This window comes from Apaloderma vittatum, unplaced genomic scaffold (assembly GCF_000703405.1).
Source record: "Apaloderma vittatum isolate BGI_N311 unplaced genomic scaffold, ASM70340v1 scaffold20877, whole genome shotgun sequence".
Taxonomy (NCBI): Eukaryota; Metazoa; Chordata; class Aves; order Trogoniformes; family Trogonidae; genus Apaloderma; species Apaloderma vittatum.
The window spans coordinates 20,427-43,822 of record NW_009727022.1 but is presented as its reverse complement, the minus strand read 5'-3'; the positions used below and the strand labels follow the sequence as shown (position 1 = coordinate 43,822).

Sequence of the window (23,396 nt, the reverse complement as noted above, 5' to 3'; positions counted from 1 at the left end):
AACCAATTTCCGACTTAAGAAAAATAGGGGACTGCTTGCACAAGACCTTGTTTTGTGATCTTCAAATGAAACTGTGAAATTCAGACATAGGACTTGAACTCCCTTCACTCGAACACCATTCATATTTCATAGAATCGTATCATAGAACAATTCAGGTTGGAAAAGACCCTTGGGATCATCAAGTCCAACCATTGACCCTGCACTACATGTTCACCCCTAAACCATATCACCCAACACCACACCTAACAACACTTGAACACATCCAGGGATGGCGACTCAACCACCTCCCTAGGCAGTCTGTTCCAGGGTCTGACCGCTCTTTCCGTGAAGAATTTCTTCCTAATGTCCAGCCTAAACTTGCCCTGTTGCAACTTGAAACCATTCCCCCTGGTTCTGTCCTAATTACCTGTGAGAAGAGACCAGCACCAACCTCTCTACAATGTCCTTTCAAGTAATTGTAGAGCATGATGAGATCCCCCCTCAGCCTCCTCTTTGTTAACTGAACAGACCCAGCTCCCTCAATCGCTCCTCATAAGATCTGTTCTTCAGGCGCTTCACCAGCTTTGTTGCTCTCTTCTGCACTCGCTCCAACACCTCAAGATCTCTCCTATACTGAGGTGCCCAAAGCTGAACACAATATTCGAGGTGCGGCCTCACCAGTGCTGAGTACAGAGGAACAATCACCTCCCTTCTTTTGCTGGTCACAAAATTTCTAATTCAACCCAGGATGCCGTTGGCCTTCTTGGCCGCCTGGGCACACTGCTGGCTCATATGCAGCCGGCTGTTCATTTCAACTTCTGGCAGCCAATTAAAATTTTGAAGTATAAAGAGACACAAAGGCCAAACATATTCTGCTCTTGTCTTTCTGCTTTCACAATAGGTGTGATTATTTGGGGATTCTGCCGTATTCAGAATAAAACGTATTGACCGATTTTATGTAAAAGTAGGCTGGAGCTTAATCTTTGTGGTCATTGTTACTTTCTTAATATTTTCTTTATTTTATTCCTATAATTTTATAAATGTCTTCCTTTTCCAAAATTGTGTCTCTGTGTGTGAGACGTGTGTGTGTGTGTGTGTGTGTGTGTGTGTGTGTGTGTGTGAAAGTTGATGAGAGAACATGAAAACTTAAAAGAATCGTGTTTACCTCGTTTTTAAGGTACAGTCATCGGTCGCAGTGGGAACACCTGACTACATCTCCCCTGAGATACTGCAGGCAATGGAAGATGGAATGGGAAAATACGGGCCTGAATGTGACTGGTGGTCACTGGGTGTGTGCATGTACGAAATGCTGTATGGTGAAACACCCTTTTATGCAGAGTCGCTAGTGGAAACCTATGGGAAGATTATGAATCACGAAGTAAGAGCTATATTAAATCTCTGTGTATTCACTGAGTTTATGAGGTTTACAGAGAAACTATTATCACTTAAAGACACTGAAGTGCTAGTAGTTCTTTGCTTTTTCATGGTATTTAAAAAGTGTATTGTGTTGATTTGTTGGTTCAGGTTTTAGGGATATTTGCTTCTCTGAACTGCAGAAATTGAATTCTTTTCCAAATTGAAATTTTTCTCTAAATGCTGATATTGTAGCTGGAAGACCTAAGCAGTCATCACAAAATTGGATTTAAAACCAGCTCTTATGTTGGGCCCAGTGTAAGTTTCCTCTGGACTGTGAACGAGAAATGAAGTCATACATTATTTACACAGCTGTGCACGTTTTCTGTCACACCGATAACAGTACAAAACAGGGAACAGGCAAGTCAACTGGTGTAGACATGAGCTGCATGAAGAACATGAGGTTGGGAGTTGTTGCTCAGGGTGGAAGTGGTAGAAAAACATGAACTTGAGCTGCGTGAAGAACATGAGGTCAGGGAGTTTGTCCAGGGTCAAAGTGCTTGAAAAGTGTTGGAACTTCTGGGTACATTTTGAACGCTAGAGAATGAGAATAAACCACTTCATGGTGTCCTTTCAAGAACCATGTTGGTATTTATGTGTGCACTCATCCTAGGTAGCCAGAAGTTGTTGCATAGGTTGTATTGTTGCATTTTCTTCTCCCCAGGACGAGTGCACGTTACTGGTGTTTACAGTGCTGTGCTCTCACAGTGAAGCACTGAGGGATAAGACAGGAAATCCTTACCAGAACTCACGCTTGTGCTGCAATGAGTATTAATCTCTCTCACAGTTTCATTTCTTCAATAAGCTAACTGGTTGCAAATGTAACCAGCGTAAACTCTGACTGCCTGGCTCTTAAACTACATGGAAGGAAATTTGAAGCTGTTGTCCTTGTAGGCTTAATATTCTAATCTCATTTGGACACACAATCAATGTGATTGTGTGTTTTCCAGTGGAAATTTAATTTTGGTTGCGCTGATTTGATCTATGTGGATCTCATTTTAAACCTGAAAAATTGTGTTACATGAAGGTGTATATACGCTATTGTCTTTTATTGGAGGGAAAAAACCAACCTTGACTGTACAGGGGTAGTAGTAACTAGTTAAAATACAGAAAAAGTTTTCCTGATTTTTGTTTAGAGTAATTTCAGATGTTAGTGGTAACTACAGTTTTAGATCTTTTATTTGTTTGTTATAATGTAAATTTTTGCTAGGTATGGATTGCATTTTGGTAAGAAAAACAGCTGTTTAACCTATAGATTATACTTAAATATAACAATGTTTTGTAAAGAATTGACTACCATAATGGGTTTTTCAGAGTTGAAATTAATGAAATCTCAGGGAATACATCTTGAAGAGATCAGTGGATCTGTGACTAAGAATACCAGTGAGAGTCTGCCTATATTGTGTGATCTTTGATATGTTGAAGTTTGCCTGTCCTAATAGAATTACCATAATTGCAATTAGTTTCAGACAGATCTGTATTAAGGAAATTGAGAAATACTTACTTGTCCTCAATCCATTTTAAGACAAAAAGTCTTATCACTGAATGTATTGCATTGTACTCTGCCACTGCTCACTGGAACTAGAACAATGTTTGACTATTCATTTCCAATTTTATTGGTGTAATTTTGCCTGTTCTTCTTGAAACTACTGTTGAAAGTTATGGAGTGGATTCCATCTCTAAAAAACTCTCTGTTTGTTTTTTTAGGAACGATTTCAGTTTCCATCCCATGTTACAGATGTATCCGAAGAAGCGAAAGATCTTATTCAGCGACTTATTTGCAGTAGGGAGCGTAGACTGGGACAGAATGGAATAGAGGATTTTAAGTCTCATGCATTTTTTGAAGGACTTAATTGGGATAACATCCGAAACCTAGAAGCACCTTACATTCCAGATGTTAGCAGTCCTTCTGACACCTCCAACTTTGATGTAGATGATGATGTATTAAGGAATCCAGTAAGTCTTTGGTTTTATGCATTACTAATGCAAGTATGCAAGCTTGCTGCACTATAAGATCGTAGTGAGAACTTATTTCAAAATAAGTAATGTAAGAGATGAAAAATAAGCCATTTCAAATATGAAAAATTCAGATTTTTCATCTCTGGCATTTTGGGTTATCAGAAATCACGAGCTGCTTTTTTAAATGGTACCGCTTGCTGAAGCGGAATGCTGTTAGGTAGTCAGTCAAAGTTAAAACATACTTAGATGCGGAAAAACAAACCACTTAGTTGCCTTTTTAGTTTACCTTTACAAGGAGCTAGTATTTGGATTTATTCCTTTTCAAAGGTAAAAAAAAATATTCTCCCTGTGCTTGCAGTCGCAGCTGTCCAGGTGAGAGAGCTCACACTGCTACTTCTCTGCTTACCTAAGAACCAGGAGGTTGTTATTCTGGAGTGCGTTGTGTAGTAATTTAAAAACTCAGGTCAGGAGGAGTAGTGGGCTTTTGTGGTAATTTGTTCATCAGCTTGTATTCCAAGAAATGAAGCCCTTTTGGCATGTTTTTTGATTACGTAGCTAACAGTAACTAGCATACTAAAACTAACAGCACGCGTTTTGGTGCCAGGTCGCTTTAATTAGGAACTTGAAATTTCGAGTTTTCCTCTGCTGGTTCCATTGTGCTTTGAACTGGTTGAAATGCTGCCCTTTCAAGGGCTGGTTCAAGAGACTCCTTAATTCAGGTCATTATATTAAGTGACCTAATCTGAAATAAAGTTCGTCCAGGGACAATGGAAGGCTATACAATGAAGCATAACTGCCAATTGTCAATTGGTATGCGCTATTGGTATAGCTGTCTCTCTTTGACTGTTGGGGCTAAAGCAGATGCGTTTAGTTCTGTATGGGTTGTCTTTCAAATTTTCATGTGTGTTGTTTTCATGCAGGAAGTGGTGCCGCCGAGTTCTCACACAGGCTTTGCTGGATTGCATTTACCATTTGTTGGGTTTACATACACAACTGAAAGGTAAGCAAAGGATATGTTGTTCATTGAACTTGTTTCCTAAATGCAGCTAATTCTGGAAATTCTCATTTTTAGAAACATGTAGAAAGGTCCATAGGTGTACCTAAGGATAAACCTTTATCAGTCTTTTTTTGTCAAGTGTGTGGACGTATTTTGTTCAAGCTTGCCGAGATTAGCTGCTTTTTCATTTAATATTTTTGCTATTTGAAATAAATGGGACTGGATGCATCACTTGCAGGTGGGTATAAACTTGCTGTTCCTGTGTTGAGAGGCTGAGAGCAAGTCTTGTCCTCATTGCGTGTCTGCCAGGAACAGTTCGAGATTAGTTCAGTGCTCCAAAGTGCTGTGGGTAGGCTAAGTTAACACAGATGGTTCTGAGCATGGACAACATGCCTCACTTGGCACATATTTGAAATGACCTCCCTCTTACTTCAGAGATCCCTCAAACATACTTGTCTCTGTTCTTAACGTTTTTCTGCCCTGTTTGTTAGAACATTTATGCTGGAGTTTGTTACCTCCTGCAGTACTAGTTCGGAAAGAACCCAGTACCACTGCCTTTTCAGAGCAAGACTATGTGCCTGGGCATAAATCCATCTGTGTCAAACTTGGAGCTTTTGGGTTTGTTTCTCATCTCTCTCATTGCAGGTACATTTAGCTGCTTACTTCACTGTCAGGTAGTAGTAACATTTGGCATAGGAGAATTAACATTTTAGGGAGCTTGTAAAGTGAATATACATGTGCATCGATACCAGCTCGGATGCAGGTATCTTAGTTCTGCAGCAGCATACACAGTACCTGGGGAGTAATAACTTTATCTACCCTAACAGTTGACTCAACAGTAACAATTACTGCACTAATGATTCTTGTGAATTTAAGGTGTGTATTTGGTGGAATCCCAGCATGTCACTGCTATAGAGTGCTGTGCGTATTTATTGAAATGTTCTAACTTAGGTGTTTGTTTTCAGCTCTTTATCTGATAGAGGCACCTTAAAGAGTGCGACGCAGTCTGACCCTGTAACCAAAGATGTGGATGTGCAGCGTGACTTAAAAAACACTTCGCAGATAGAAGGCTATGAAAAGAAGATACGGAAATTAGAGCAAGAAAAGCAGGATTTGAACAGAAAACTGCAGGGTTAGTGGTTTGTGTTTGTTTGGACTCTTAATTCCGCTCATTAGGAGGAATTGGAATATATTTTATTGAAAACCTTTTCCTTCCTTTTCTAATTTTAAGAATCTACACAGACAATGCAGAACCTCCAAGGTCCAATGTGTGTTACAGTAAATACAAGCCGTGATAAGGAGATTAAAAAATTAAATGAAGAAATTGAACGGTTGAAGACTAAATTAACAGGTAAGCCTCTGGCATGGTTATTACAGTAATACAATTTATCTTGCTAGCGCTAGTAACATTTTGTACTCTGTTTTTGCCATAAGTAGAATTAATGTTCTTCAGGTGCTAAAAAAAGAAGTTGTTTTTTTTTAAAACCTCATTCAATATTAAGAGGCATTTCAGTTTTTCCAGATGACCACTTAACTTTTTCTCCCACTTGCTTGGCCCTGATAGCATGTATTAGCATGGGGAGTTCAGACTGTAATGAATTCTGTGGATGGATTTGGTTAAATATTTTGTATGAAATTTGTTTTCTAGAGCCTGTTCTCTTACTCCTCCTTTTTGGGGGGAGTATTGTTTTGGAGCAGTTTTACTTCTAGGCAGATGTAAAAGACAGTGGGAAAAGAAGATTAGTTGCCTTTGGTAACATAAGGGGATAGGTGAGAGGACCTGTAACAATAGTTCGTGTTTATGTATTTCTGAGTTCCTGTTCCTTTTGTGTTTCTGTTCAGTGATGCATTAATTAGGAAGCACTGAGCATTGTAGAAAAACAAATACTGGCATCTATCCTGAGAGAAGACTGACTCATCCATATCACTGAAAATCTGTTGCGTGACAATGCTATTAGTTTATCCATACAAACCTCCTTCAGTGTCTAATTTTTAAGTGGGAACTGACGATAAATTAAAGGTAGCTTTGTATCCTAATGACTTGGATGAAAGATTTATAGGGGCCTGTAGTATAGTGTAAGTGAGTTCAGATGATGAGCTGCTGATGTTGTTTGTTTTGAGGTTTTATTCCCTGCAGTTTGGCAGTGTAACCCTATTGTGGGTGCATGCATTACAGAAATCAGGTCAGCTCTCCTATGTAGATTATCCTTGAAGAAAAAGCTATTCTTATGTATTCTGGAATTAGGCTTGTCTAAACAGTTTGATTTAGGGTGTTACATCTGCATATGGTTCAGGTTTATCTAGCTCTTCAGCCAGTGGTGTTCTGTGAAATATAAAAACTAGCATTATGGTCTGATTTAAAAATAATGTAGGGTGGGAAGAGGTTTGTGCTGAATTGGGAAAAAGGAATAATACTTTAATCATTACAACAGTGGTTGGGGATCAGTGAATACATAGTCCAATTTCCTGTTATGCCCCAGATATCAGGGGAACTCATGTGAGACAGTTATTCCCTGTGCAATCTTATTTGTTTAAAAGAAGTAGTAATGAAAACCAAATGGAGATAGGCAATTCATTTTCTTTTCTTTCAAGTTGTTTTCTTACAAGTTCTAAGACTGAGCAGAAATATATAACTGTGGTTTGTGGCACTTAAAGGTGATAATTTCAAATCAAATTTGTTTGATTTTTTTTTCGAGAATAAAGAAAGAACTACCAGGAGAACATGCTGCCAGGAATATGGGCAGTTGAGTCTCCTGCCTGCCTCATGCAGGATGATGTTTGCTTCCCAGATAGTGCTTTATCTGCTCTAGGAAATAAATAGTCCTTTCCTGTCTTGCTGAATGCACTGACTGTAGCCTTGCTTGTCACATAACGAAAGCTATTTGGGTGACAAATTACTAGAACTGGAATTAGAACAACTCAGGTTTATTTCACTGTTTTCAAGGGCTAGAAGTTGCATTCCTCAAAAACAAAACAAATCCTTTGCTAAGGCTTTTTCACTTAGAGATCACAATCTTTGGGAGGGTTTCTTTAATAGGCTGAGAAAATTAAAACTATTTGAAGGTGTCAATGCCCCAAAATTATCTTAAACAGCCTAAAATTATGGGAACGAGGAAGAAGTGGGTTTTCCCAGCAAAGTAGTGCCAGTTTACTTGAGTCATTTTACTTGCTTTATTGGTATAAATTTGGGACCAGTTACCTTTAATATGTATTAATCTACAGATATAAGTAAACTGGAAGGACAGCTTGCAGATGCAGTGGCTTTTCGACAAGAACATGAAGATTCTATACACAAGTTGAAAGGACTAGAAAAACAGTGCAAAGTACTGCGGCAAGAAAAGGAGGACCTTCATAAGGTATTGATTCAAAGATAAATACATTTAAAAACGATCATGGAAGATAGTAATAAAACAGTTCTTTTATGATTGCAGTTGTAGTGTTTTAAATGCTAGTTTTGAAAACCATACCGAGAAGTTAGTGAACCTGTTAATTTCATTAGATATACAGTAGTTTTTCCAAAGTAGCACACTGTCCTTTTTGGAAGTTGATAGGTATCTTACTTGTTTCAAATGTCTTCTGCTAAATGGACTGAACACCAAAAGAATGGTTTTATTTTAACTGTTTAATCATTCTTGATTGTTTCAGTAGAAGTTAAAGGGCAATCAAGAGAGACTTCAGGGCTTTGGGACTTGGGCTCTTGGGTTAAGGGATTGGGAGCCCAAGTAGTGTTCTCCTCTGTCCTTCCCGTTGCAGAAAATGACAAGGGAAGAAACAAGAGGAGCCAGCAGATCAGTATCTGACTCTGAGCCTGGTGTCACTGGCAGAATTTTGGGGTTTTTGGACATGGGTTGGTCTACATGACACCAGGCCTGTTGGCAACAGATGTGGTATATACACCTATCTCGAACAGGGAAAAAAGGATCATTGCATGGGAAGTAGCAGAGCTCCTTGAAAGATCTTTTAAGGGGGAACCAGGGGATAAAACCAAGCTTGCTAGAGATAAGCCGGGGGGCAGCACACCCAGTGTTTGAAGGTTATTGTGCTAGCGAGGTCCTTTGGTCTGCCACCTCAGTGGAGAATGGAGAGCCATGCAACTGCAAAAACACAAAGGTTATTGCTGTGTTAGAAACCATGGAAGCACCTGAGAATGGTCATGTAGGAATTAGAGCTTCTCCCTGCTAAAGGCAGCAGGATCAATAGCCCAGCTGAAGCGCACCTTCATCAGTGCACACAGCATGGGCAACGGAGTAGAAGAGCTGGAAGCCACTGTGCAGCAGGAAAACTGTGCTGTAATTGCCATCACAGAACCGTGGTGGGTTGACTCGCACCGCTGAAATGCTGCGCTGATGGCTATAAACTCTGTGCTATAGAGCAGGAACGACATAGTGCAGGAGGTTGCTGGACATCGTGGAAGTCCAGTTCTTTTCTTCTTGGAAAGACTATACAGCGTTCAAATGACTAATTTATTTTTTAATTTTTATTTAAAACAGCAACTTGTTGAAGCCTCAGAGAGATTAAAGATGCAATCCAAAGAATTGAGGGATGCCCACCAGCAAAGAAAGCTAGCTGTGCAGGAGTTCTCTGAGCTCAGTGAGAAGATGGGCGACTTGCGGTCTCAAAAGCAGAAGCTGTCCCGGCAACTTCGTGACAAAGAAGAAGAGGTGGAAGTGAGCATGCAGAAAATTGATGCGATGCGACAGGACATTCGTAAATCGGAGAAGATCAGAAAAGAGGTAGCTTGATAAAATAGCTAGTAGTAACATGCTTCAGCTACTGCATATCCAGTATCTCATATGTGATTGTATTGAAATATTGGGACTGTTAACGATAACTCACTTTGTAAATCTGTAACAAATTGCCCCATAATTCTACATAACTTTGCTGTCATTCACAAAATAGATCGTGAATTTCTTTCTAAAAATTTTACTGACATATCAGAAATGAACTGAATTTTCTTTGTACTCAGGCTGAATTTAATCTGGAGGAAACTATTCTTGCTATATGCCCAGCTTATAAGTGTTTTGATTTTTGTAGGCTGCCTCATAGTCAGCTTGAAACGTAGAAATCTCAATGCCTTCATGTGCTTTAAGGTTGGAGTATTCTGACTGCGTTTTTTGTTTTTTCAACTGAATTTTTGTCTTCAGCTGGATGGAGTAATGATGCAGACTAAATATGTGGTTTTCCTTCCTTTGTAGTTAGCAATTGTAGAGAATGTCTGTAATATCTTTGAGCAAGTTAATTTCCAGTTAATGTTCTAGGCAATTTATAGTTTTACTTAAAATGAAGTGGATAACCAGAAGAGGGCATAAGAAACAGCTATTGTTGTTAACCCAATCGCTGATAAATCGTCAAATTTTATGTGTTCTCTGGGTGAAGTGTAGAATATAGGGATTCAAGAGCTATATAAATATGGCTAGAAAACTTCTAGTGAATTGAAGGACAGTGTGAAAATGTAGTAAGATGTGAAGTTTCTCAGACCTCTGTCTATGAATAAGAAGTGGCAGTTAACTGGGACAGGCTGTGACACCGGATTTGATGCATAGGGCAGTGGCACCTCGTCTCTAGAGCAGAGCAAGGCAGGCATTCAAATGTTGGTACTTGTTAAGGTAAGTATTCCATGCAGGGTTTTGTAATCTCCTGTCTTTGTTCTTACAGATTCCTTTGTTCTCCCTTTCCTAACAGCTGTGTCAATCTTCTATTCAGAACATAGTCTATAAGGTCATTATCTTGGCCTACAATTCTAAAAACAGTCCTTTTAAAAACAGCTTTGCTAGTTGAATTTGAATGCAGAAAAACAACTCTTCCTGTCAGGTTTTAAAACTACGCCACTGTTGTTTGAATAGCAGTAGTTGCCTTAGTTGCCACTGAATCTAAATTGTCTTTCTGATAAGCTTCCTGAAGTCAATAAAGGGATGATCAAGCTTATTTTGTTCCATAATTGCAAGGTTAAAGTGTTCAGTGTTTGTATTTGAAGTGTTTTGCAATAATTGGGCTCAAAACCTGGGATTTTTAAGCTGCTTTAGTAGATACTGAGGCATAGAGCTAACCTGGGAATATGGGGCACTGTTTTCTTTCGCAGCTGCAGTGACTTCCTAGTGCCATTTTCTTCTCTTAGAATTAGTAGAAGCTGTGCAGTTACCCCTGCATGTACTTGTTGTGGTTCTTATCAGTACAAAAAGTCATATAGTAATAGTTTTACTGCATGAGACAGATGGATGCCTGGATCCCTGAAGGCAAAACAATTAGCATGACATCCTGAGATTATTGTTATAGTGGTGTAACTTAAAATAGAAATAAGGAAAACTTGCTGCTCATCTCTGTGCAGGAAAGGAAGTGAATGATACAGGTAGCATGATCTTGTGTGGAAATGACTTAATTAACTCTTGTTACAGCTGGAAGCCCATCTTGAGGAGGTTGTAGCAGAAGCATCAAAAGAACGCAAGCTTCGTGAGCACAGTGAGGCCTTCTCCAAACAACTGGAAAATGAACTGGAAGCTCTAAAGGTTATGTGTTTTTTCACGAATGTTCACAGATGGCACAGGAGCTGCAATAGTTTTGCTTACTCAACTGTTGATACAAAAACCTGCAGTACTACTAGAAACCTGATCTAACCTGTTCAGATTTATTTGGAAGTTTTTTTGTGAAAGACTAATATCTCATTGGACACTAATATCTTGAAAATGTTTATATAAATGCTGAGCAGATACTGAATGTATGTGGTCCAAATTTTTTATCTCTGCAATCTATTTGAACTGCTTATTAGGGTCACATAAGCAGAGCAGTTGCTTAAGAGACTTAATGCTTGGAGACAGGCCCCTTTCAAATCACTCAATGCTCAAATCATTTTTTCCCAGGTGCCACCAGTTGGACAATTCTAATTTTAAATGGTAGTCCCAAAATACAAAGATAATAGTCTCTTTCTGATGATTTCTCCTCTTCTACGGCAGCTGAAGCAGGGAGGCCGGGCAGCAGGTGCCACACTAGAACAGCAGCAGGAACTTTCCAAAATTAAGTCTGAGTTGGAAAAGAAAATCTTATTTTATGAAGAGGAGTTGGTCCGACGAGAAGCATCACATGTTCTGGAAGTTAAAAATGTGAAAAAGGAAGTACATGATTCAGAGAGCCATCAGCTTGCACTGCAGAAAGAGATCATGATATTAAAGGATAAATTAGAGAAAACAAAGCGAGAAAGGTAAGCTTTTGGGCGTGATTCATTAACTATGCATTTCTTTTTGTGTGTGTATTGCATTGCATAGGGATCTGTGCAGGTTCATATTTCACCTTAACTCTGTTTATTCCATTTTGAAAATCCCAGTCTACAGATTCAGCAGTGTTACAATATGTTTCTGTTTCTTGTCCTTCTCCTTAGGCACAGTGAAATGGAGGAAGCAGTAGGAACAATGAAAGAGAAATATGAGCGTGAAAGATCTATGCTCTTGGAAGATAATAAAAAGCTAACGACAGAAAATGAGAGGGTAATTATTTTAGGGAACACTTTTAAGCAAAATATGATTCTTAGTTTGTTACTTTCTGATGTTGAAGTAGTCTACTCATTGATCAGAACAAGTTCTGTGACTATTCAGGCAGCATCTGAATAAAATAAATGTTATTTTCACTATATAAATGTCAGAGATCTGGCTAAAGAGTAACTTTAATACTTCTCTAAGTGAAACTGATTCCCACAACTCAAAGGGCACCATCTTCTGGTTCCTTCCTGAATTCTGCACAGAGAGAGAAGCGTTTGCAAAGTCCATGTGCCTTCCTGATGGCTCACAGTTAAGCCTCGTTGCTCTTCGTGACCTCTGTGCTTGCATTTCTTTTCCTTTGTTTTCAGTTGTTTTGTGTGAACTGGCAATGTGTTCTTCTATGCTCAGAAGCTAACCTCCAGTTCCACAAGAAAAGAACCCCTTGCAGTTCTTTAGTCATGTGCATAGCCCGTGGTGGTCTTGTTAGTTCAGGTTCTATAGGTGTGTAGACACATATGCAAAAAGTCTGAAACTGATGTAAGTCACAGGTGAGATTAATCTTTTGTTTCAGCTCTGCTCCTTTGTGGACAAATTAACAGCACAGAACAGACAGCTAGAAGATGAGCTCCAAGACCTAGCAGCAAAGAAGGAATCTGTTGCTCACTGGGAAGCTCAGATTGCAGAAATTATTCAATGGTATGTGCTGGTTAGAGATCTAGATGGCTACTTTCAACTTTTTAAATACTGACTGGCTCTTTTATTAGTGTATAGCTAGGCCCTTTCTCTCTGTTGATCCTTTCTGGGATCAACAGAAGCATGGCACTCCTGAGTGTCAACTCACTGTTTCTTTTCTACTTTCTAATGTTGCTGTGTAGTAATGACAAGTGAAATTGTCAGATGCTACTAAGTATGAAGGAGAGGCGTTTGGTGTCAGCTTGCTTCAGTCTCTAAAGTGATCATTAAATCACCCAGTGTGGAATATTTTAATAGATTAATTCAGAAATATGGTCATGATTTAAAAGTTACCATATAGATTCAATGTTGCCATAAGAACCTCACTAGCTGTATTAAACAAGCATTTGCATTTAATTCACAGGTCAGTTCTTCCCTCTGTTACTTGCTGTTTTGCAAGCTGTGTGCAAGTATTTTCAGCATGCAAGACAAGAAGGACTTGAAGGGTAGCCCTTATAAAAATTGAGCAAGTAATATGCAGATCGTGTTCCAAACAATAACAGTGAGATGTCTGCAGAACTCTTGCTGGTGGTGGAAAGGAAACTTCAGTTTCCCTAGCAACTGCCACAATCGAGACAGATAAAAGAAAAATCTAAGGCAGACAGTCTAAGATGTATTTGGTTTTCTGTTGCTGGGAGAGTTTTCCTTGCTCTGTTCCTTTCTGCTATGTCCCTAAATCCAGTGCAGACACTGATTATTTGAAGGTACAGTATTTGGTGCTGTGACCCATGAAACTGTGAAGTAACAGATTTTTGTAATTGCACAACAGGGTAAGTGATGAGAAGGATGCTCGTGGCTATCTCCAAGCATTAGCTTCCAAGATGACAGAAGAACTAGAATCATTGAGAAGTTCCAGTCTGGGGTCACGAACACTGGTAAGAAGATAGCAAGCTGTCCTGGGGATGCCTAAGAAGCTACACTTCTAGTTTCAGCTGTCTGTTCATAATCAATATTCTTCTCTGATAAATGCTCTGCTCTGCTTTCTAGTTTTTATCTATTGCTTATGAAAACCATCTGGATAACCTGATCAGCATTGGGTCATTACAGGGATGATTGTTTCATACTAATATCTGCCATCACAAACTTCTTTAAACAATACAGAGGAGAGAAGAAACAATAACTTAGACCATTAAGGGGGAGTACAGAAATGTACCTCACCGTTTTAGATGCAAGTGTATAGTTTTAATTGCTGTTACAGTGAGATAACAAAGTGAGGTTTATTTCAGAGCAAGTGTTAGGTGGTTGATATTGTTACAAACTAGTGACACACTGTACAGTAGTAACATGACTTCCCAAAATATGAGCAAAACAGAAGAGCTCTCACAAGGGAGCATGATTTCGAAGACAAAAACGCTGTTTTACCTTGGAAGGTAATGAGTACCAGCCTACAGGCAGGGAGAGACGTTGGCAGCCAGGCATGGGAGCCCATGGCCCTCGTAAGGCCGGTCTGCCTAGCCTGCCATGCAGAGTCCACCTGCTGCTGGCTTAAACAGATGAGTTACTGACCCTTTCCAAACTTGTGGATAGGAGAGACTAAGAGAAGGTTATGACTTCTGATGAGCTAATGTTTGCCTGCATCATCAAGAGACAGTTATAGTATTGAGAGATTTAATAAAAAGAAAGATTGGGTCAAGTGCAGTTGGCATTTTCTTCTTGGTTACTGTAGCAATAAAGAACGTTGTCTCTTCCTTACATTACGGCTGGTTTTGTAACTTCAGCAAAACCTGCTCTAAGGCCATTACTTCTCAACATAAAAAGTGCTTCTCGTTTCCGTGACTGCTTTTTGCAAGTTTACATGTGACTAAAGAGGTATCCGTTAGGGAATATAAAAAAATGTAGTCCACACGAGAAAAGCTCAGAATATTAGCTCTTTGGGGTGTTAGGGTGAAACTGCATGGTGTGTGCAGAAGTATAGTGTATGCTACTTAGCAAGCCTAAGAGTTATTTAGGCAAATTTTCTAAGTATCATGGCTATCCCAGGACTCAATTTATTTAATTTTTTTTTGTGGTTTTGTCACTCTTGGTATGTTTTAGGTTAATATGTTTTACATTAAATATTGACATTTATCTAATACTTGGAAGTCCAATATGTCACTGTGTAAATTTTAAACTCTTTTCTAGCTTGGACAATGAAATCCAAGCATTTTCAGTGTGTTCTCTCAGTTTGACTTCCATGCTCAGTAATCCAGCTTTTTGGTTGCAAGCATATTGTGTTAGTGGTTTAATCAATAAAAAAATTGAAGTCAAGGTAAATGACATTCACTGCTCTCCCTTCAACCCATTTGGTCTCACCTTCACAGAAGGATATCAGATTAGTCAGGCAAGATTTCCCCTTGGTAAATCCACGTTGGCTACTCCTGATAACCTTCTTTTCTTCCAATTGATTAGAGATGGTCTTCAGAATGAGCCGCTTCATCATCTTCCCGGGGATGGAGGTGAGGCTGACTGGCCTGTAGTTGCCTGGGTCCTCCTTCTTGCCCTTTTTGAAGACTGGAGTGACACTGTCTTTCTTCCAGTCCTCGGGGACCTCTCCCGTTCCCCATGATTTTTCAAAGATGATGAAGAATGGCTCAGCCACATCGTCAACCAACTCTCTCAGCACACGTGGATTCATCCCGTGTTGGGGTCCACGGATTTGTGTGTTTTCAGTTTTTATACTAGTTCTCTAACCAAATCCTCACTGGCCAGTGGAGAGTCATCCTCACTCCAGTTTTGCTCTCTTAGCTCCAGTGACTGGAATTTCTCGGGGCTGGCCTTAGGAGTAAAGACTGACTTAATTTTCATGTAACAAAGCCTGACTCTAGACTGATTTCCATGCAGAAGGTATACTGTCCATAACTAATTAACAACATTCTCTGAAACAGTGTGAAGACTAATTTATGTCTTTGAACAAGAACAGAAATATCTTTAGTCAGTTGATACTAATATTCAGTAACTTACTGCAACAGGATCCGCTTTGGAAAGTGCGACGCAGTCAGAAGCTGGATATGTCAGCGAGGCTGGAATTACAGTCTGCCCTTGATGCAGAAATCCGTGCCAAACAACTAGTTCAAGAAGAATTACGAAAAGTTAAAGATGCAAACATATCTTTTGAAAGGTAATAAGGGCTTTGGTTCTCTTTGAGTTTTAATGTGCTGCTCTAAACTGCTGATTAGAACAGCAACGACTTTCTTACAATGGCTCCTTGTTCCTGGGATATTGAACTTTGCTGGAAAGATCTCGTTCTACAGACAACACGTTTCTTACATAGTCAAATGAGAACTGTAAAAATTTCTTCAAGTACCTATTTCACTGCTGTGAATAGCTTGGTAATAAGATACCGAACTTGGGCACCTTAGCTAAAAAAAAAAAGAATGAAAGCAAATTCAGTACATTTTATTACTCTAACTGGAAAGTAGACCTATTCTTGGGAATTAAAAGCCAAGCTACTATTAAAATAATTTTGTTTGCCATATATTTGCAATGATAACAGAAGTCTCAAGTACAGTTTTTGCTGTCTAGTCAGATAGTGAGGTGTCTATTCAGGGGAAAAGTAAAATAATCAGCCTTAAAAGTATTTTTAAAAAACCACCACCACTCCTCAAAAAATCCTGCTTTTTCAAAAACTCTTAAGGTGTAGAACCAGATATTAATACTCCTGTGCACTGAAATTTCTACCTTTGAGATATTTCAGATTTCATTTTAATCATATTATATTGTTTTAGTAAATTGAAGGAATCAGAAGCCAAAAATAGGGAACTGTTGGAAGAGATGGAAGGTTTGAAGAAAAAACTGGAAGAAAAATACAGAACAGATTCAGGTAATTAAAGTTACTGTGTTTTAACAGTTCTAACGCCACCTGTGGTGCTGCCTTCTAGCTAAGCCTGTTCTGCTTTGGTTTGTAGGTCTTAAACTTCCAGACTTTCAAGATTCCATTTTTGAATATTTCAACACCTCTCCTCTTGCACGTGATCTGACTTTCAGAGTGAGTTATTGTGTGAATTAATTATAAAAATGTGATAACTGAATTATACTTTTAGTACGTAAAAGTAATGCTTGGGCAATGTATGGCACATTTGGATCTGGCACATTAGCCAAATTAGCGTGGCACAGAATTGGATGTCCTGTACATGTCAGATTGCCTGGCATTTTGTAGAGAAGCTGGCATCTGAACAAAGAAGCTAGAATGGGAGATAATTAATCTCAAACATTTGGCTAAATAATACGTGTTTGGAGGTTTTTTTGAAAGGCTGGCACACCCTGTTACAAATAAGGGATTAAATGCTTTGCACTTGGAAGATGCCGTTTAATACATGGGAAAATATTCACTCAGTTCAAGGAGTGTTTAAGCAGATAGGTAAAGTTGTTGGCTCCAGATCTTAGTGGAGTGGTTAGAATAGAAGGAATCGGGAAGGGAATCAGAGGACCCACAGATGTTGGTATAATAAGTTGATCATGACACACCCTGTGATCCTCAGAAAATTAATCATACAAATCACAGCTCCAAGTGGGCGTTTCACTTGAAAAGGTTCGTACGTTCCCTGAGGAAGCAGCTGTTAAATGCAACATTGAATCACATTTCCTTACTTCATGAACTCTTGATCCCTGAAGCTTTTTTTTTTGATGAAACACACAGATAATTTAGGATAAAACCAAGAGCTTGAAATGAGAGAAATAATCTGTTTATGGAGCTGAGTTAAAGAGACTCAGGTTAAAACTCCATTAGTCTGGTTAGACTTTATATCAGAAACATGCACTCTATTTTTAGGTGTTTGTATTTTGTTTCGGTTTTTTTTTTCCCCCCAAGTTGTCACTTGCTAAAAGGAACCTGTGGCCATGCTGTGATATTTGCATACACTTTGTGTATGTGCTGTTTGGGGTCACAAAACGTCCATGTTGACTTTCTTACTGAAGCAGCAAGATGTGCTACATGCATGAGGTGGAGGGAAGAGAGAGAAACATGATATATGCTACTATCTGAATAATAATTTCTACCCACTGACCTTGATATTTTAGAACATCACCATAAAAAGTACCAGATACACTTAAAACAGTAACATATAAAGTATCAATCCTGTAACTAATCAAGATTCCATTCCATAGATCCTGCAATAAATACATGTTGCTATGGCAATGCAAGTGGCATTTTCTGATTAATTACATTAAAATGGCTGATACTGTGCGTAATGACTTTCGTTAACATTTTTTTTCATGTGTACTGATAAGGAGAGTCAGTGTTATCTGCTCTAGGCTAATTTAGTTTGAATAAATATCATTTGGCCATATAAAACATTTTATTTAGCTAGACTACTAATATTCTATCTGAAGTTTTCCTGTGGGTGATAAGTGACCATTTTTATCCCTCATATCCATTACAACAAAGGATTCTGTTTCTTCTTCGTCTACATCTTCTCTGCTAGCCTTTTGGGAAGAAGTAAGTTTTTGCTAGTAGTTTTGTCTCCTTATTTTCTTGTGACTTGTCATAGTAAAAATGGCCTTTAAAACTAGATATTTTGCTTTCTTAACTTCTCTATAACGCAGTCCACTAAAGAGAGCTAGTTTTAGTTTTCTTGTAATACCTCTTTGCAGGCTTACTGTTTCGTATTTTGACTATCTATATGGCTAAAGCTGAGTCACACTTAGCATTTTTTAATCGTTCTTATTACATGGTAGTACAATTTGATCTTAAATGGCCCATCCCTACCAATCAGTTCATAACAAAAACAATAACAAATATCTGAACACATTTAGTGAGCTAACTGAACTGGAGTCGTCTTCCTGTCTAAACTCGCTGGGAAGTGAGTGATTCATTATTTTGTTGCCTTTAGTGCTAATTACATCATTGATGTGAGTTCTAATCTGATGTTTGTTAATCATGATTTTCATGATGTCCTCAGAGTACAGTAATACAGGCTTCTATTTCCACACCCAGCTTCTTTAGCTCTGGAATTGTAGCATACTTCCCCCTTGTGCTGGCAATTAGTAGTTGCTAATTTAAGTGTGAAATTCATAGAAAGCTTGTAGTGGATGCTAGTCTTAAATTTTTAGAGAAATATAAGACAATGTAATTAAGTAGACACAATTCTTTCAATGACAGAGGCCAACCATTTTTAAACAACTTTTTTTTTTAAGGAGATTGTGTAGTACTACTTTAAAGATTTTTCTTTTTGTCAGAATTGCTGGCTGCTATGTGCTAGAAAAATCCTAGCGTAGTGAGTTACCGTGAGAAATAAGCTATTTTATGGATGATTGCCAAGCTTCTCCAACATCGTTCCATACCTGCATGCAAGAGATTAGACACAGCCCTGCTGGGAGAAGGCGGCTGTTCCAGCATTTGTGCTGCCTACTTACGAGGTTCTGCATTTCAGTACTTCCATCTTTACAGCTTTTCTGTCAGGCGGCAGGGTTTATTGTAAGGAAAGATTTTTTTTTTTTCTTTCAGAGTGGAAAGTTGTTAGATGTACGTGCACTGCATATAGAAATCAGCACTGTTTGTTGTTTCCCTTTGTTGATGGGAGAACACTTCATCAGCTCCGTGGTATCTAATCTAACATGTTTGCTGTCACTTTTGCAGACCAGTTCTATTAGTGAGCAGGAGACACAGGGTCCCAAGTCAGAAGTTTCACCGTCTACTTCAGTTGTAACTGCAGAGCAACAACAAGAAGTAAGACAGCCGTTATTTTACCCTGAAGTCTCACCAGAAAGTCTCTCTGTCTTGTTTATAAATACGTATTGCAGCATTCATTATGAAGAAGCAGGAGTGAATGTTGCTTATTTGCAACGTGTCAGTGTTAATTGCACCTGTTTTGAGGACAGTTGCAAATTAAAGCTTTTTGCTGGCTCTGTGTATGTTGATGTACCTCATTTTCATATGTTTTCTGTATTGCTACTTGTTTGTTAGTGTGCAGGCTTTCCTGTGAGTGCTTTAAAACACAAACTGTTTCTATTAAATCAGAATGGCTATGTTAATGACAAATTTTTTATAATTTTCAAAAATGAAAAAAAAAATCAGAAAACAATAAACTTTGCCACCCCGATCTTGAAAGAAATTCTTGAAGCCTCATTTTGCTCAATTACAGTTTTTTGTGATTCAGGAACCAATTCGGCTTCAGAGGATGCCTGCTGCTCCTTCCCCCACCATTCAATCCATTTCTCTAGCTGTACCAAAGGTAGGGGGACTGTGCTAACTTTATTCTAAAGAACAAAGGAAAAAAAATCATTTATAAATTAGCCCTTCATGTTTGTTCTTGTCCTGTTTGGGTTTGTCATGCGTGTGTTTGTTAGGTCTGTGTTTACAGTCAAACATTTCTAAACACAAGTTGATGGGGTTTAATTTGTCAGAAGGGGTGACAAAAAATAGTTGGCTTTAGGTTTGGGTTTGAGTGTCTTGTGCAGTTTTGTTTTCTTGCAGCACCTTTTACCAGCTGCACTTACTTAAAAGAAGCCCATGTTTCATAACATGCACTGATATACTGGGTGGTGAAGGGAGATGCTGGCATTACATAAGTACAGAAAGTGAAAAGCTGTTTTTATCCCAAATGTGTTTTTCAGCCTAAAGCTCACCAGCTCAATATCAAGTCATTCACAAGCCCTACTCAGTGTAGTCATTGCACCTCTCTTATGGTGGGATTAGTTCGACAAGGTTATGCCTGTGACGGTGAGTCAAGTAAACTTTCTATATTGTCAGCAAGTCCCTGAAATCCTCTGAAAACACTCATCTATTTTAAGGCAACCATTTCTTTGGGGAAGGAATGAAAAAGAGGGGTGGTTGCCACTGAGTCACTCTCCTTTCTTTTCCATTATTGTCAGACTTCTAAAGTCAAAGAATTAATATAAGCCCTTATGCTTCCTTTTCATATTGCTGATTAATTGTACTAACATTAGCACTGTTAGAGCGTGAGTTGAGGGGGACGGGGGGGAGAAGGCAGGACTGCTTTCTGTTTCAGTAGTGGAGAGGACAAGAGGGATGCTCTGGTAACACAAATCTGCATCTATTTTGTGCTCCCCTCACCATAAACCTCGTATGTTGGGAGGATTGTTTGCTAAGTTATTTGGCCTCTAGGCTGTCTTTCTGTCCATTAGTTTTATTTAAAATTCCTTCTGTGATGCATACGTCACTATTGAATTCCATGCTTGAGTATATAGAGTTACTTTTATTTGAAAAGATTTGTTTGTATCTTGAATAGACACATGAACTAAGTAGTCCATGAATCTGTTGAAGACACTACAGTATAGAAAACCTTATTGTATTCCTGTGCTTAGCTTAGTTCTTGATTGTGTCACCCTGCTCGCTGACACCTTCAGTATCATATTTGTATGTGCCTCATCTACTGTTCAGGGCTTTTTTCATGGCAGATCTTCTGGTGGCCGTTCTTCCCCAGGAGCACCTATTGCTCTGTCAGCACTTGCCCTGGGGCTGCCTTCTGGCTCCTCTTCCTGACAATTCTGAACTCGATTTCTGCATCTCTTAACTGCAAGTTTGAAATGGGTCTTTTCACCCCTTAGCTATCAGCTTTGCTCTTTTTTTTCTCATGTATTTTGGTTAAGCTCTGCATCGTTAGTTTTCCAGTTTGCCTCTTCTATTCCAGATCTGGATAGCTACAGGAAGAACTAGAATCACGTTGACATAAGAATAGAGATGACTTGAGTAGAACAAAACTTTGCAGTGTGCCACTCCCAATCACTTGCTTTTCTCAATTCCTCCTCTTTTTAATGCTAGACACTATGATAAAATATAGCTGCACTGCCAGAGGCCTGTGGAGCTGCCTATATCCTGCAGATTCTCCCTGTTCTGCAACCAGTGTGCCTTGATGTGCACAGTCCCATATAATTATGATGCCTCCTGAAAGAGATGATCGTATTACCTAGTCTCGGGGAGCACCTGCAGTCCTTTGCATGCAGCCTGTGGCTTGAGCAGAAGCAGACTGTTCCCAGGTTTTCTGGAATCCTTTGACCCTTCATAACTATGGGTCTAGATGTGCCTAGGGCATCTGCCAACCGCTCGCTTTCAGTGATGCGGTTAGGAGGAAGCAGAGGACAGATCACTGCCATGCTGCTCGCTCACTGCCTTCCCAAGCCCACTAGTAAAAACAGGGTAATTGAGATAAACAAGGCAAAAATCTCTGTGGAAAGGTCTGGCCCGCAAACTGTGGGATGGATGCCACAGTATAACATGTTAATTCATTCTGCAGTGCTTGTAGTCTGTCTCTTGTGAAGTGACATGTATTCTGAGGGTTTTTTACTGTGAAGTGCTCTATAGACAAGAAACCTAAAGACCTCTGTCCCTTGCTAGTGCCACAGGAAGATATATTCCCCTTTCACCACACAGCGTTTCAGTCCTTTTTCCCTGGTTTCTATTTTATTATGTTTTCAAGTCTGTTTACTCAGTTTAATAGTTTAGCCATTTCTATTTTTTTGGTCAGTTTAGTTTTACTTTGTAGTATTCTTGCATACTTGGATCAAATGAAACACCTATGATATTTATCTTGTCCCCTCTAACTTTTATAGTAGTACTTTTATAGTAGTCCTTTATTAATAATTTTTCTTTTCTGTGAGTGTATTTGTTGCTGCTTAGCACTAGTGAGGCTGACCAAATCCTTTTGCTTCTGGGAAACACTTTCATACGTTGCCTTGAAATGAGGACTCAGTTTCTGCCTTTTGTGGAAGCAATAGGCTTAAAAGAGAAAATAAAAGGACTTTGGGGAGTCTCATACAATATCTAGGTGTGTTCACTCTTTAGCATAGTGGGCTGTTGCAATGTTTGACTGCCAGTTATTAATTAATTTGCTGAACGTAAGGGTAGACTGCCTTAATCTCCTGTACTGATTGACTCGTACATGCATTTCACTGTGAATTTTCTCTTTTGTACTTAGTGTGTTCATTTGCATGCCATGTTTCCTGCAAGGATAGCGCACCTCAGGTCTGCCCCATACCCCCTGAGCAAGCGAAAAGGCCTCTTGGTGTAGACGTGCAAAGAGGAATAGGAACCGCCTATAAAGGTTATGTCAAGGTAATAGTCTTTTGTTCTTGGACAAGAAAAGAATACTAAACTCCTCTTACAGCTGTGCAGTGTGGAACCTCTGAGTACATTTAAACAGATCTCCTAAATTGTGCTAAAGCCTTGAGGCTTTGTGTGTCATCTCTATAACTTACTTAACCATCATTGCTTTAAATGTGGGAGAAGCAGTTTTACCACAGGAGCTGGAGATTAGTAGATTAGCAGCTACAATGTTCATAAGCTGCAGGGAGGAGAAAAAGAGCATGCTTTAAGGAAGAATTTCTGTCATTGTTGATGTAAGCACAATATAAGAGGTAAACTGTCCTACCATTTTGGCATTTGAGGAATATACAAGCCCCGTTATTTGTCCTAATGTATTTATTATACTGTAACAGGGAACGGTTGAACTTAAGGGAGGAAAAATGATTGCTTGATTACTTGACATTTTTCACTCTGCTTTGAAGGGCAAGTAGAACGTGTTCTAATTCCATTGATCTTAGTATAAGCTTTTCTAAATGTCTCTGCTTTCTGTGTCTACAACATGTGCTTACCTTTAATAAGCAATCAGTTATTTATACGCAGGTCCCAAAGCCTACAGGAGTTAAGAAAGGGTGGCAGAGGGCTTATGCAGTTGTCTGCGACTGTAAACTGTTCTTATATGATGTGCCTGAAGGAAAATCCACCCAGCCTGGAGTTGTTGCAAGTCAAGTCTTGGATCTCAGGTTTGTATTACTGTGATAGAGTAGAAATCCTCTGTATTTTTTCCTAAGAGGAATATTTATTTATAGTACACAGGAAACTTTAAAATTATGAGAACTGTGGTCTGAGAAGACCCATGTGTTCTGTGTATAGACTGCAGCTAAGTGTAGGCTGA

General features: G+C 39.0%; 1 protein-coding gene across 2 annotated transcripts in view; it reads left to right on the top strand.

Annotated features, from left to right (window-relative positions):
* The window catches only part of CDC42BPB (CDC42 binding protein kinase beta (DMPK-like)), a 66,950-nt gene that overhangs the window by 26,821 nt on the left and 16,733 nt on the right, over positions 1–23,396 (top strand). Inside the window, exons 6-25 of one of the 2 annotated variants that reach the window (XM_009873528.1) lie at positions 1,157–1,357; positions 3,100–3,348; positions 4,272–4,351; positions 5,314–5,480; positions 5,580–5,699; positions 7,571–7,704; positions 8,839–9,081; positions 10,741–10,851; positions 11,296–11,540; positions 11,718–11,823; positions 12,386–12,510; positions 13,316–13,421; positions 15,495–15,643; positions 16,251–16,345; positions 16,431–16,510; positions 19,100–19,189; positions 19,620–19,694; positions 20,077–20,182; positions 22,398–22,534; positions 23,105–23,244. In XM_009873528.1, the coding sequence (XP_009871830.1) occupies positions 1,157–1,357; positions 3,100–3,348; positions 4,272–4,351; positions 5,314–5,480; positions 5,580–5,699; positions 7,571–7,704; positions 8,839–9,081; positions 10,741–10,851; positions 11,296–11,540; positions 11,718–11,823; positions 12,386–12,510; positions 13,316–13,421; positions 15,495–15,643; positions 16,251–16,345; positions 16,431–16,510; positions 19,100–19,189; positions 19,620–19,694; positions 20,077–20,182; positions 22,398–22,534; positions 23,105–23,244 (2,759 nt within the window). Of the gene's footprint in view, positions 1–1,156; positions 1,358–3,099; positions 3,349–4,271; positions 4,352–5,313; positions 5,481–5,579; positions 5,700–7,570; positions 7,705–8,838; positions 9,082–10,740; positions 10,852–11,295; positions 11,541–11,717; positions 11,824–12,385; positions 12,511–13,315; positions 13,422–15,494; positions 15,644–16,250; positions 16,346–16,430; positions 16,511–19,099; positions 19,217–19,619; positions 19,695–20,076; positions 20,183–22,397; positions 22,535–23,104; positions 23,245–23,396 lie in introns of both variants that reach the window. The other variant, XM_009873527.1, reaches the window with a different exon arrangement.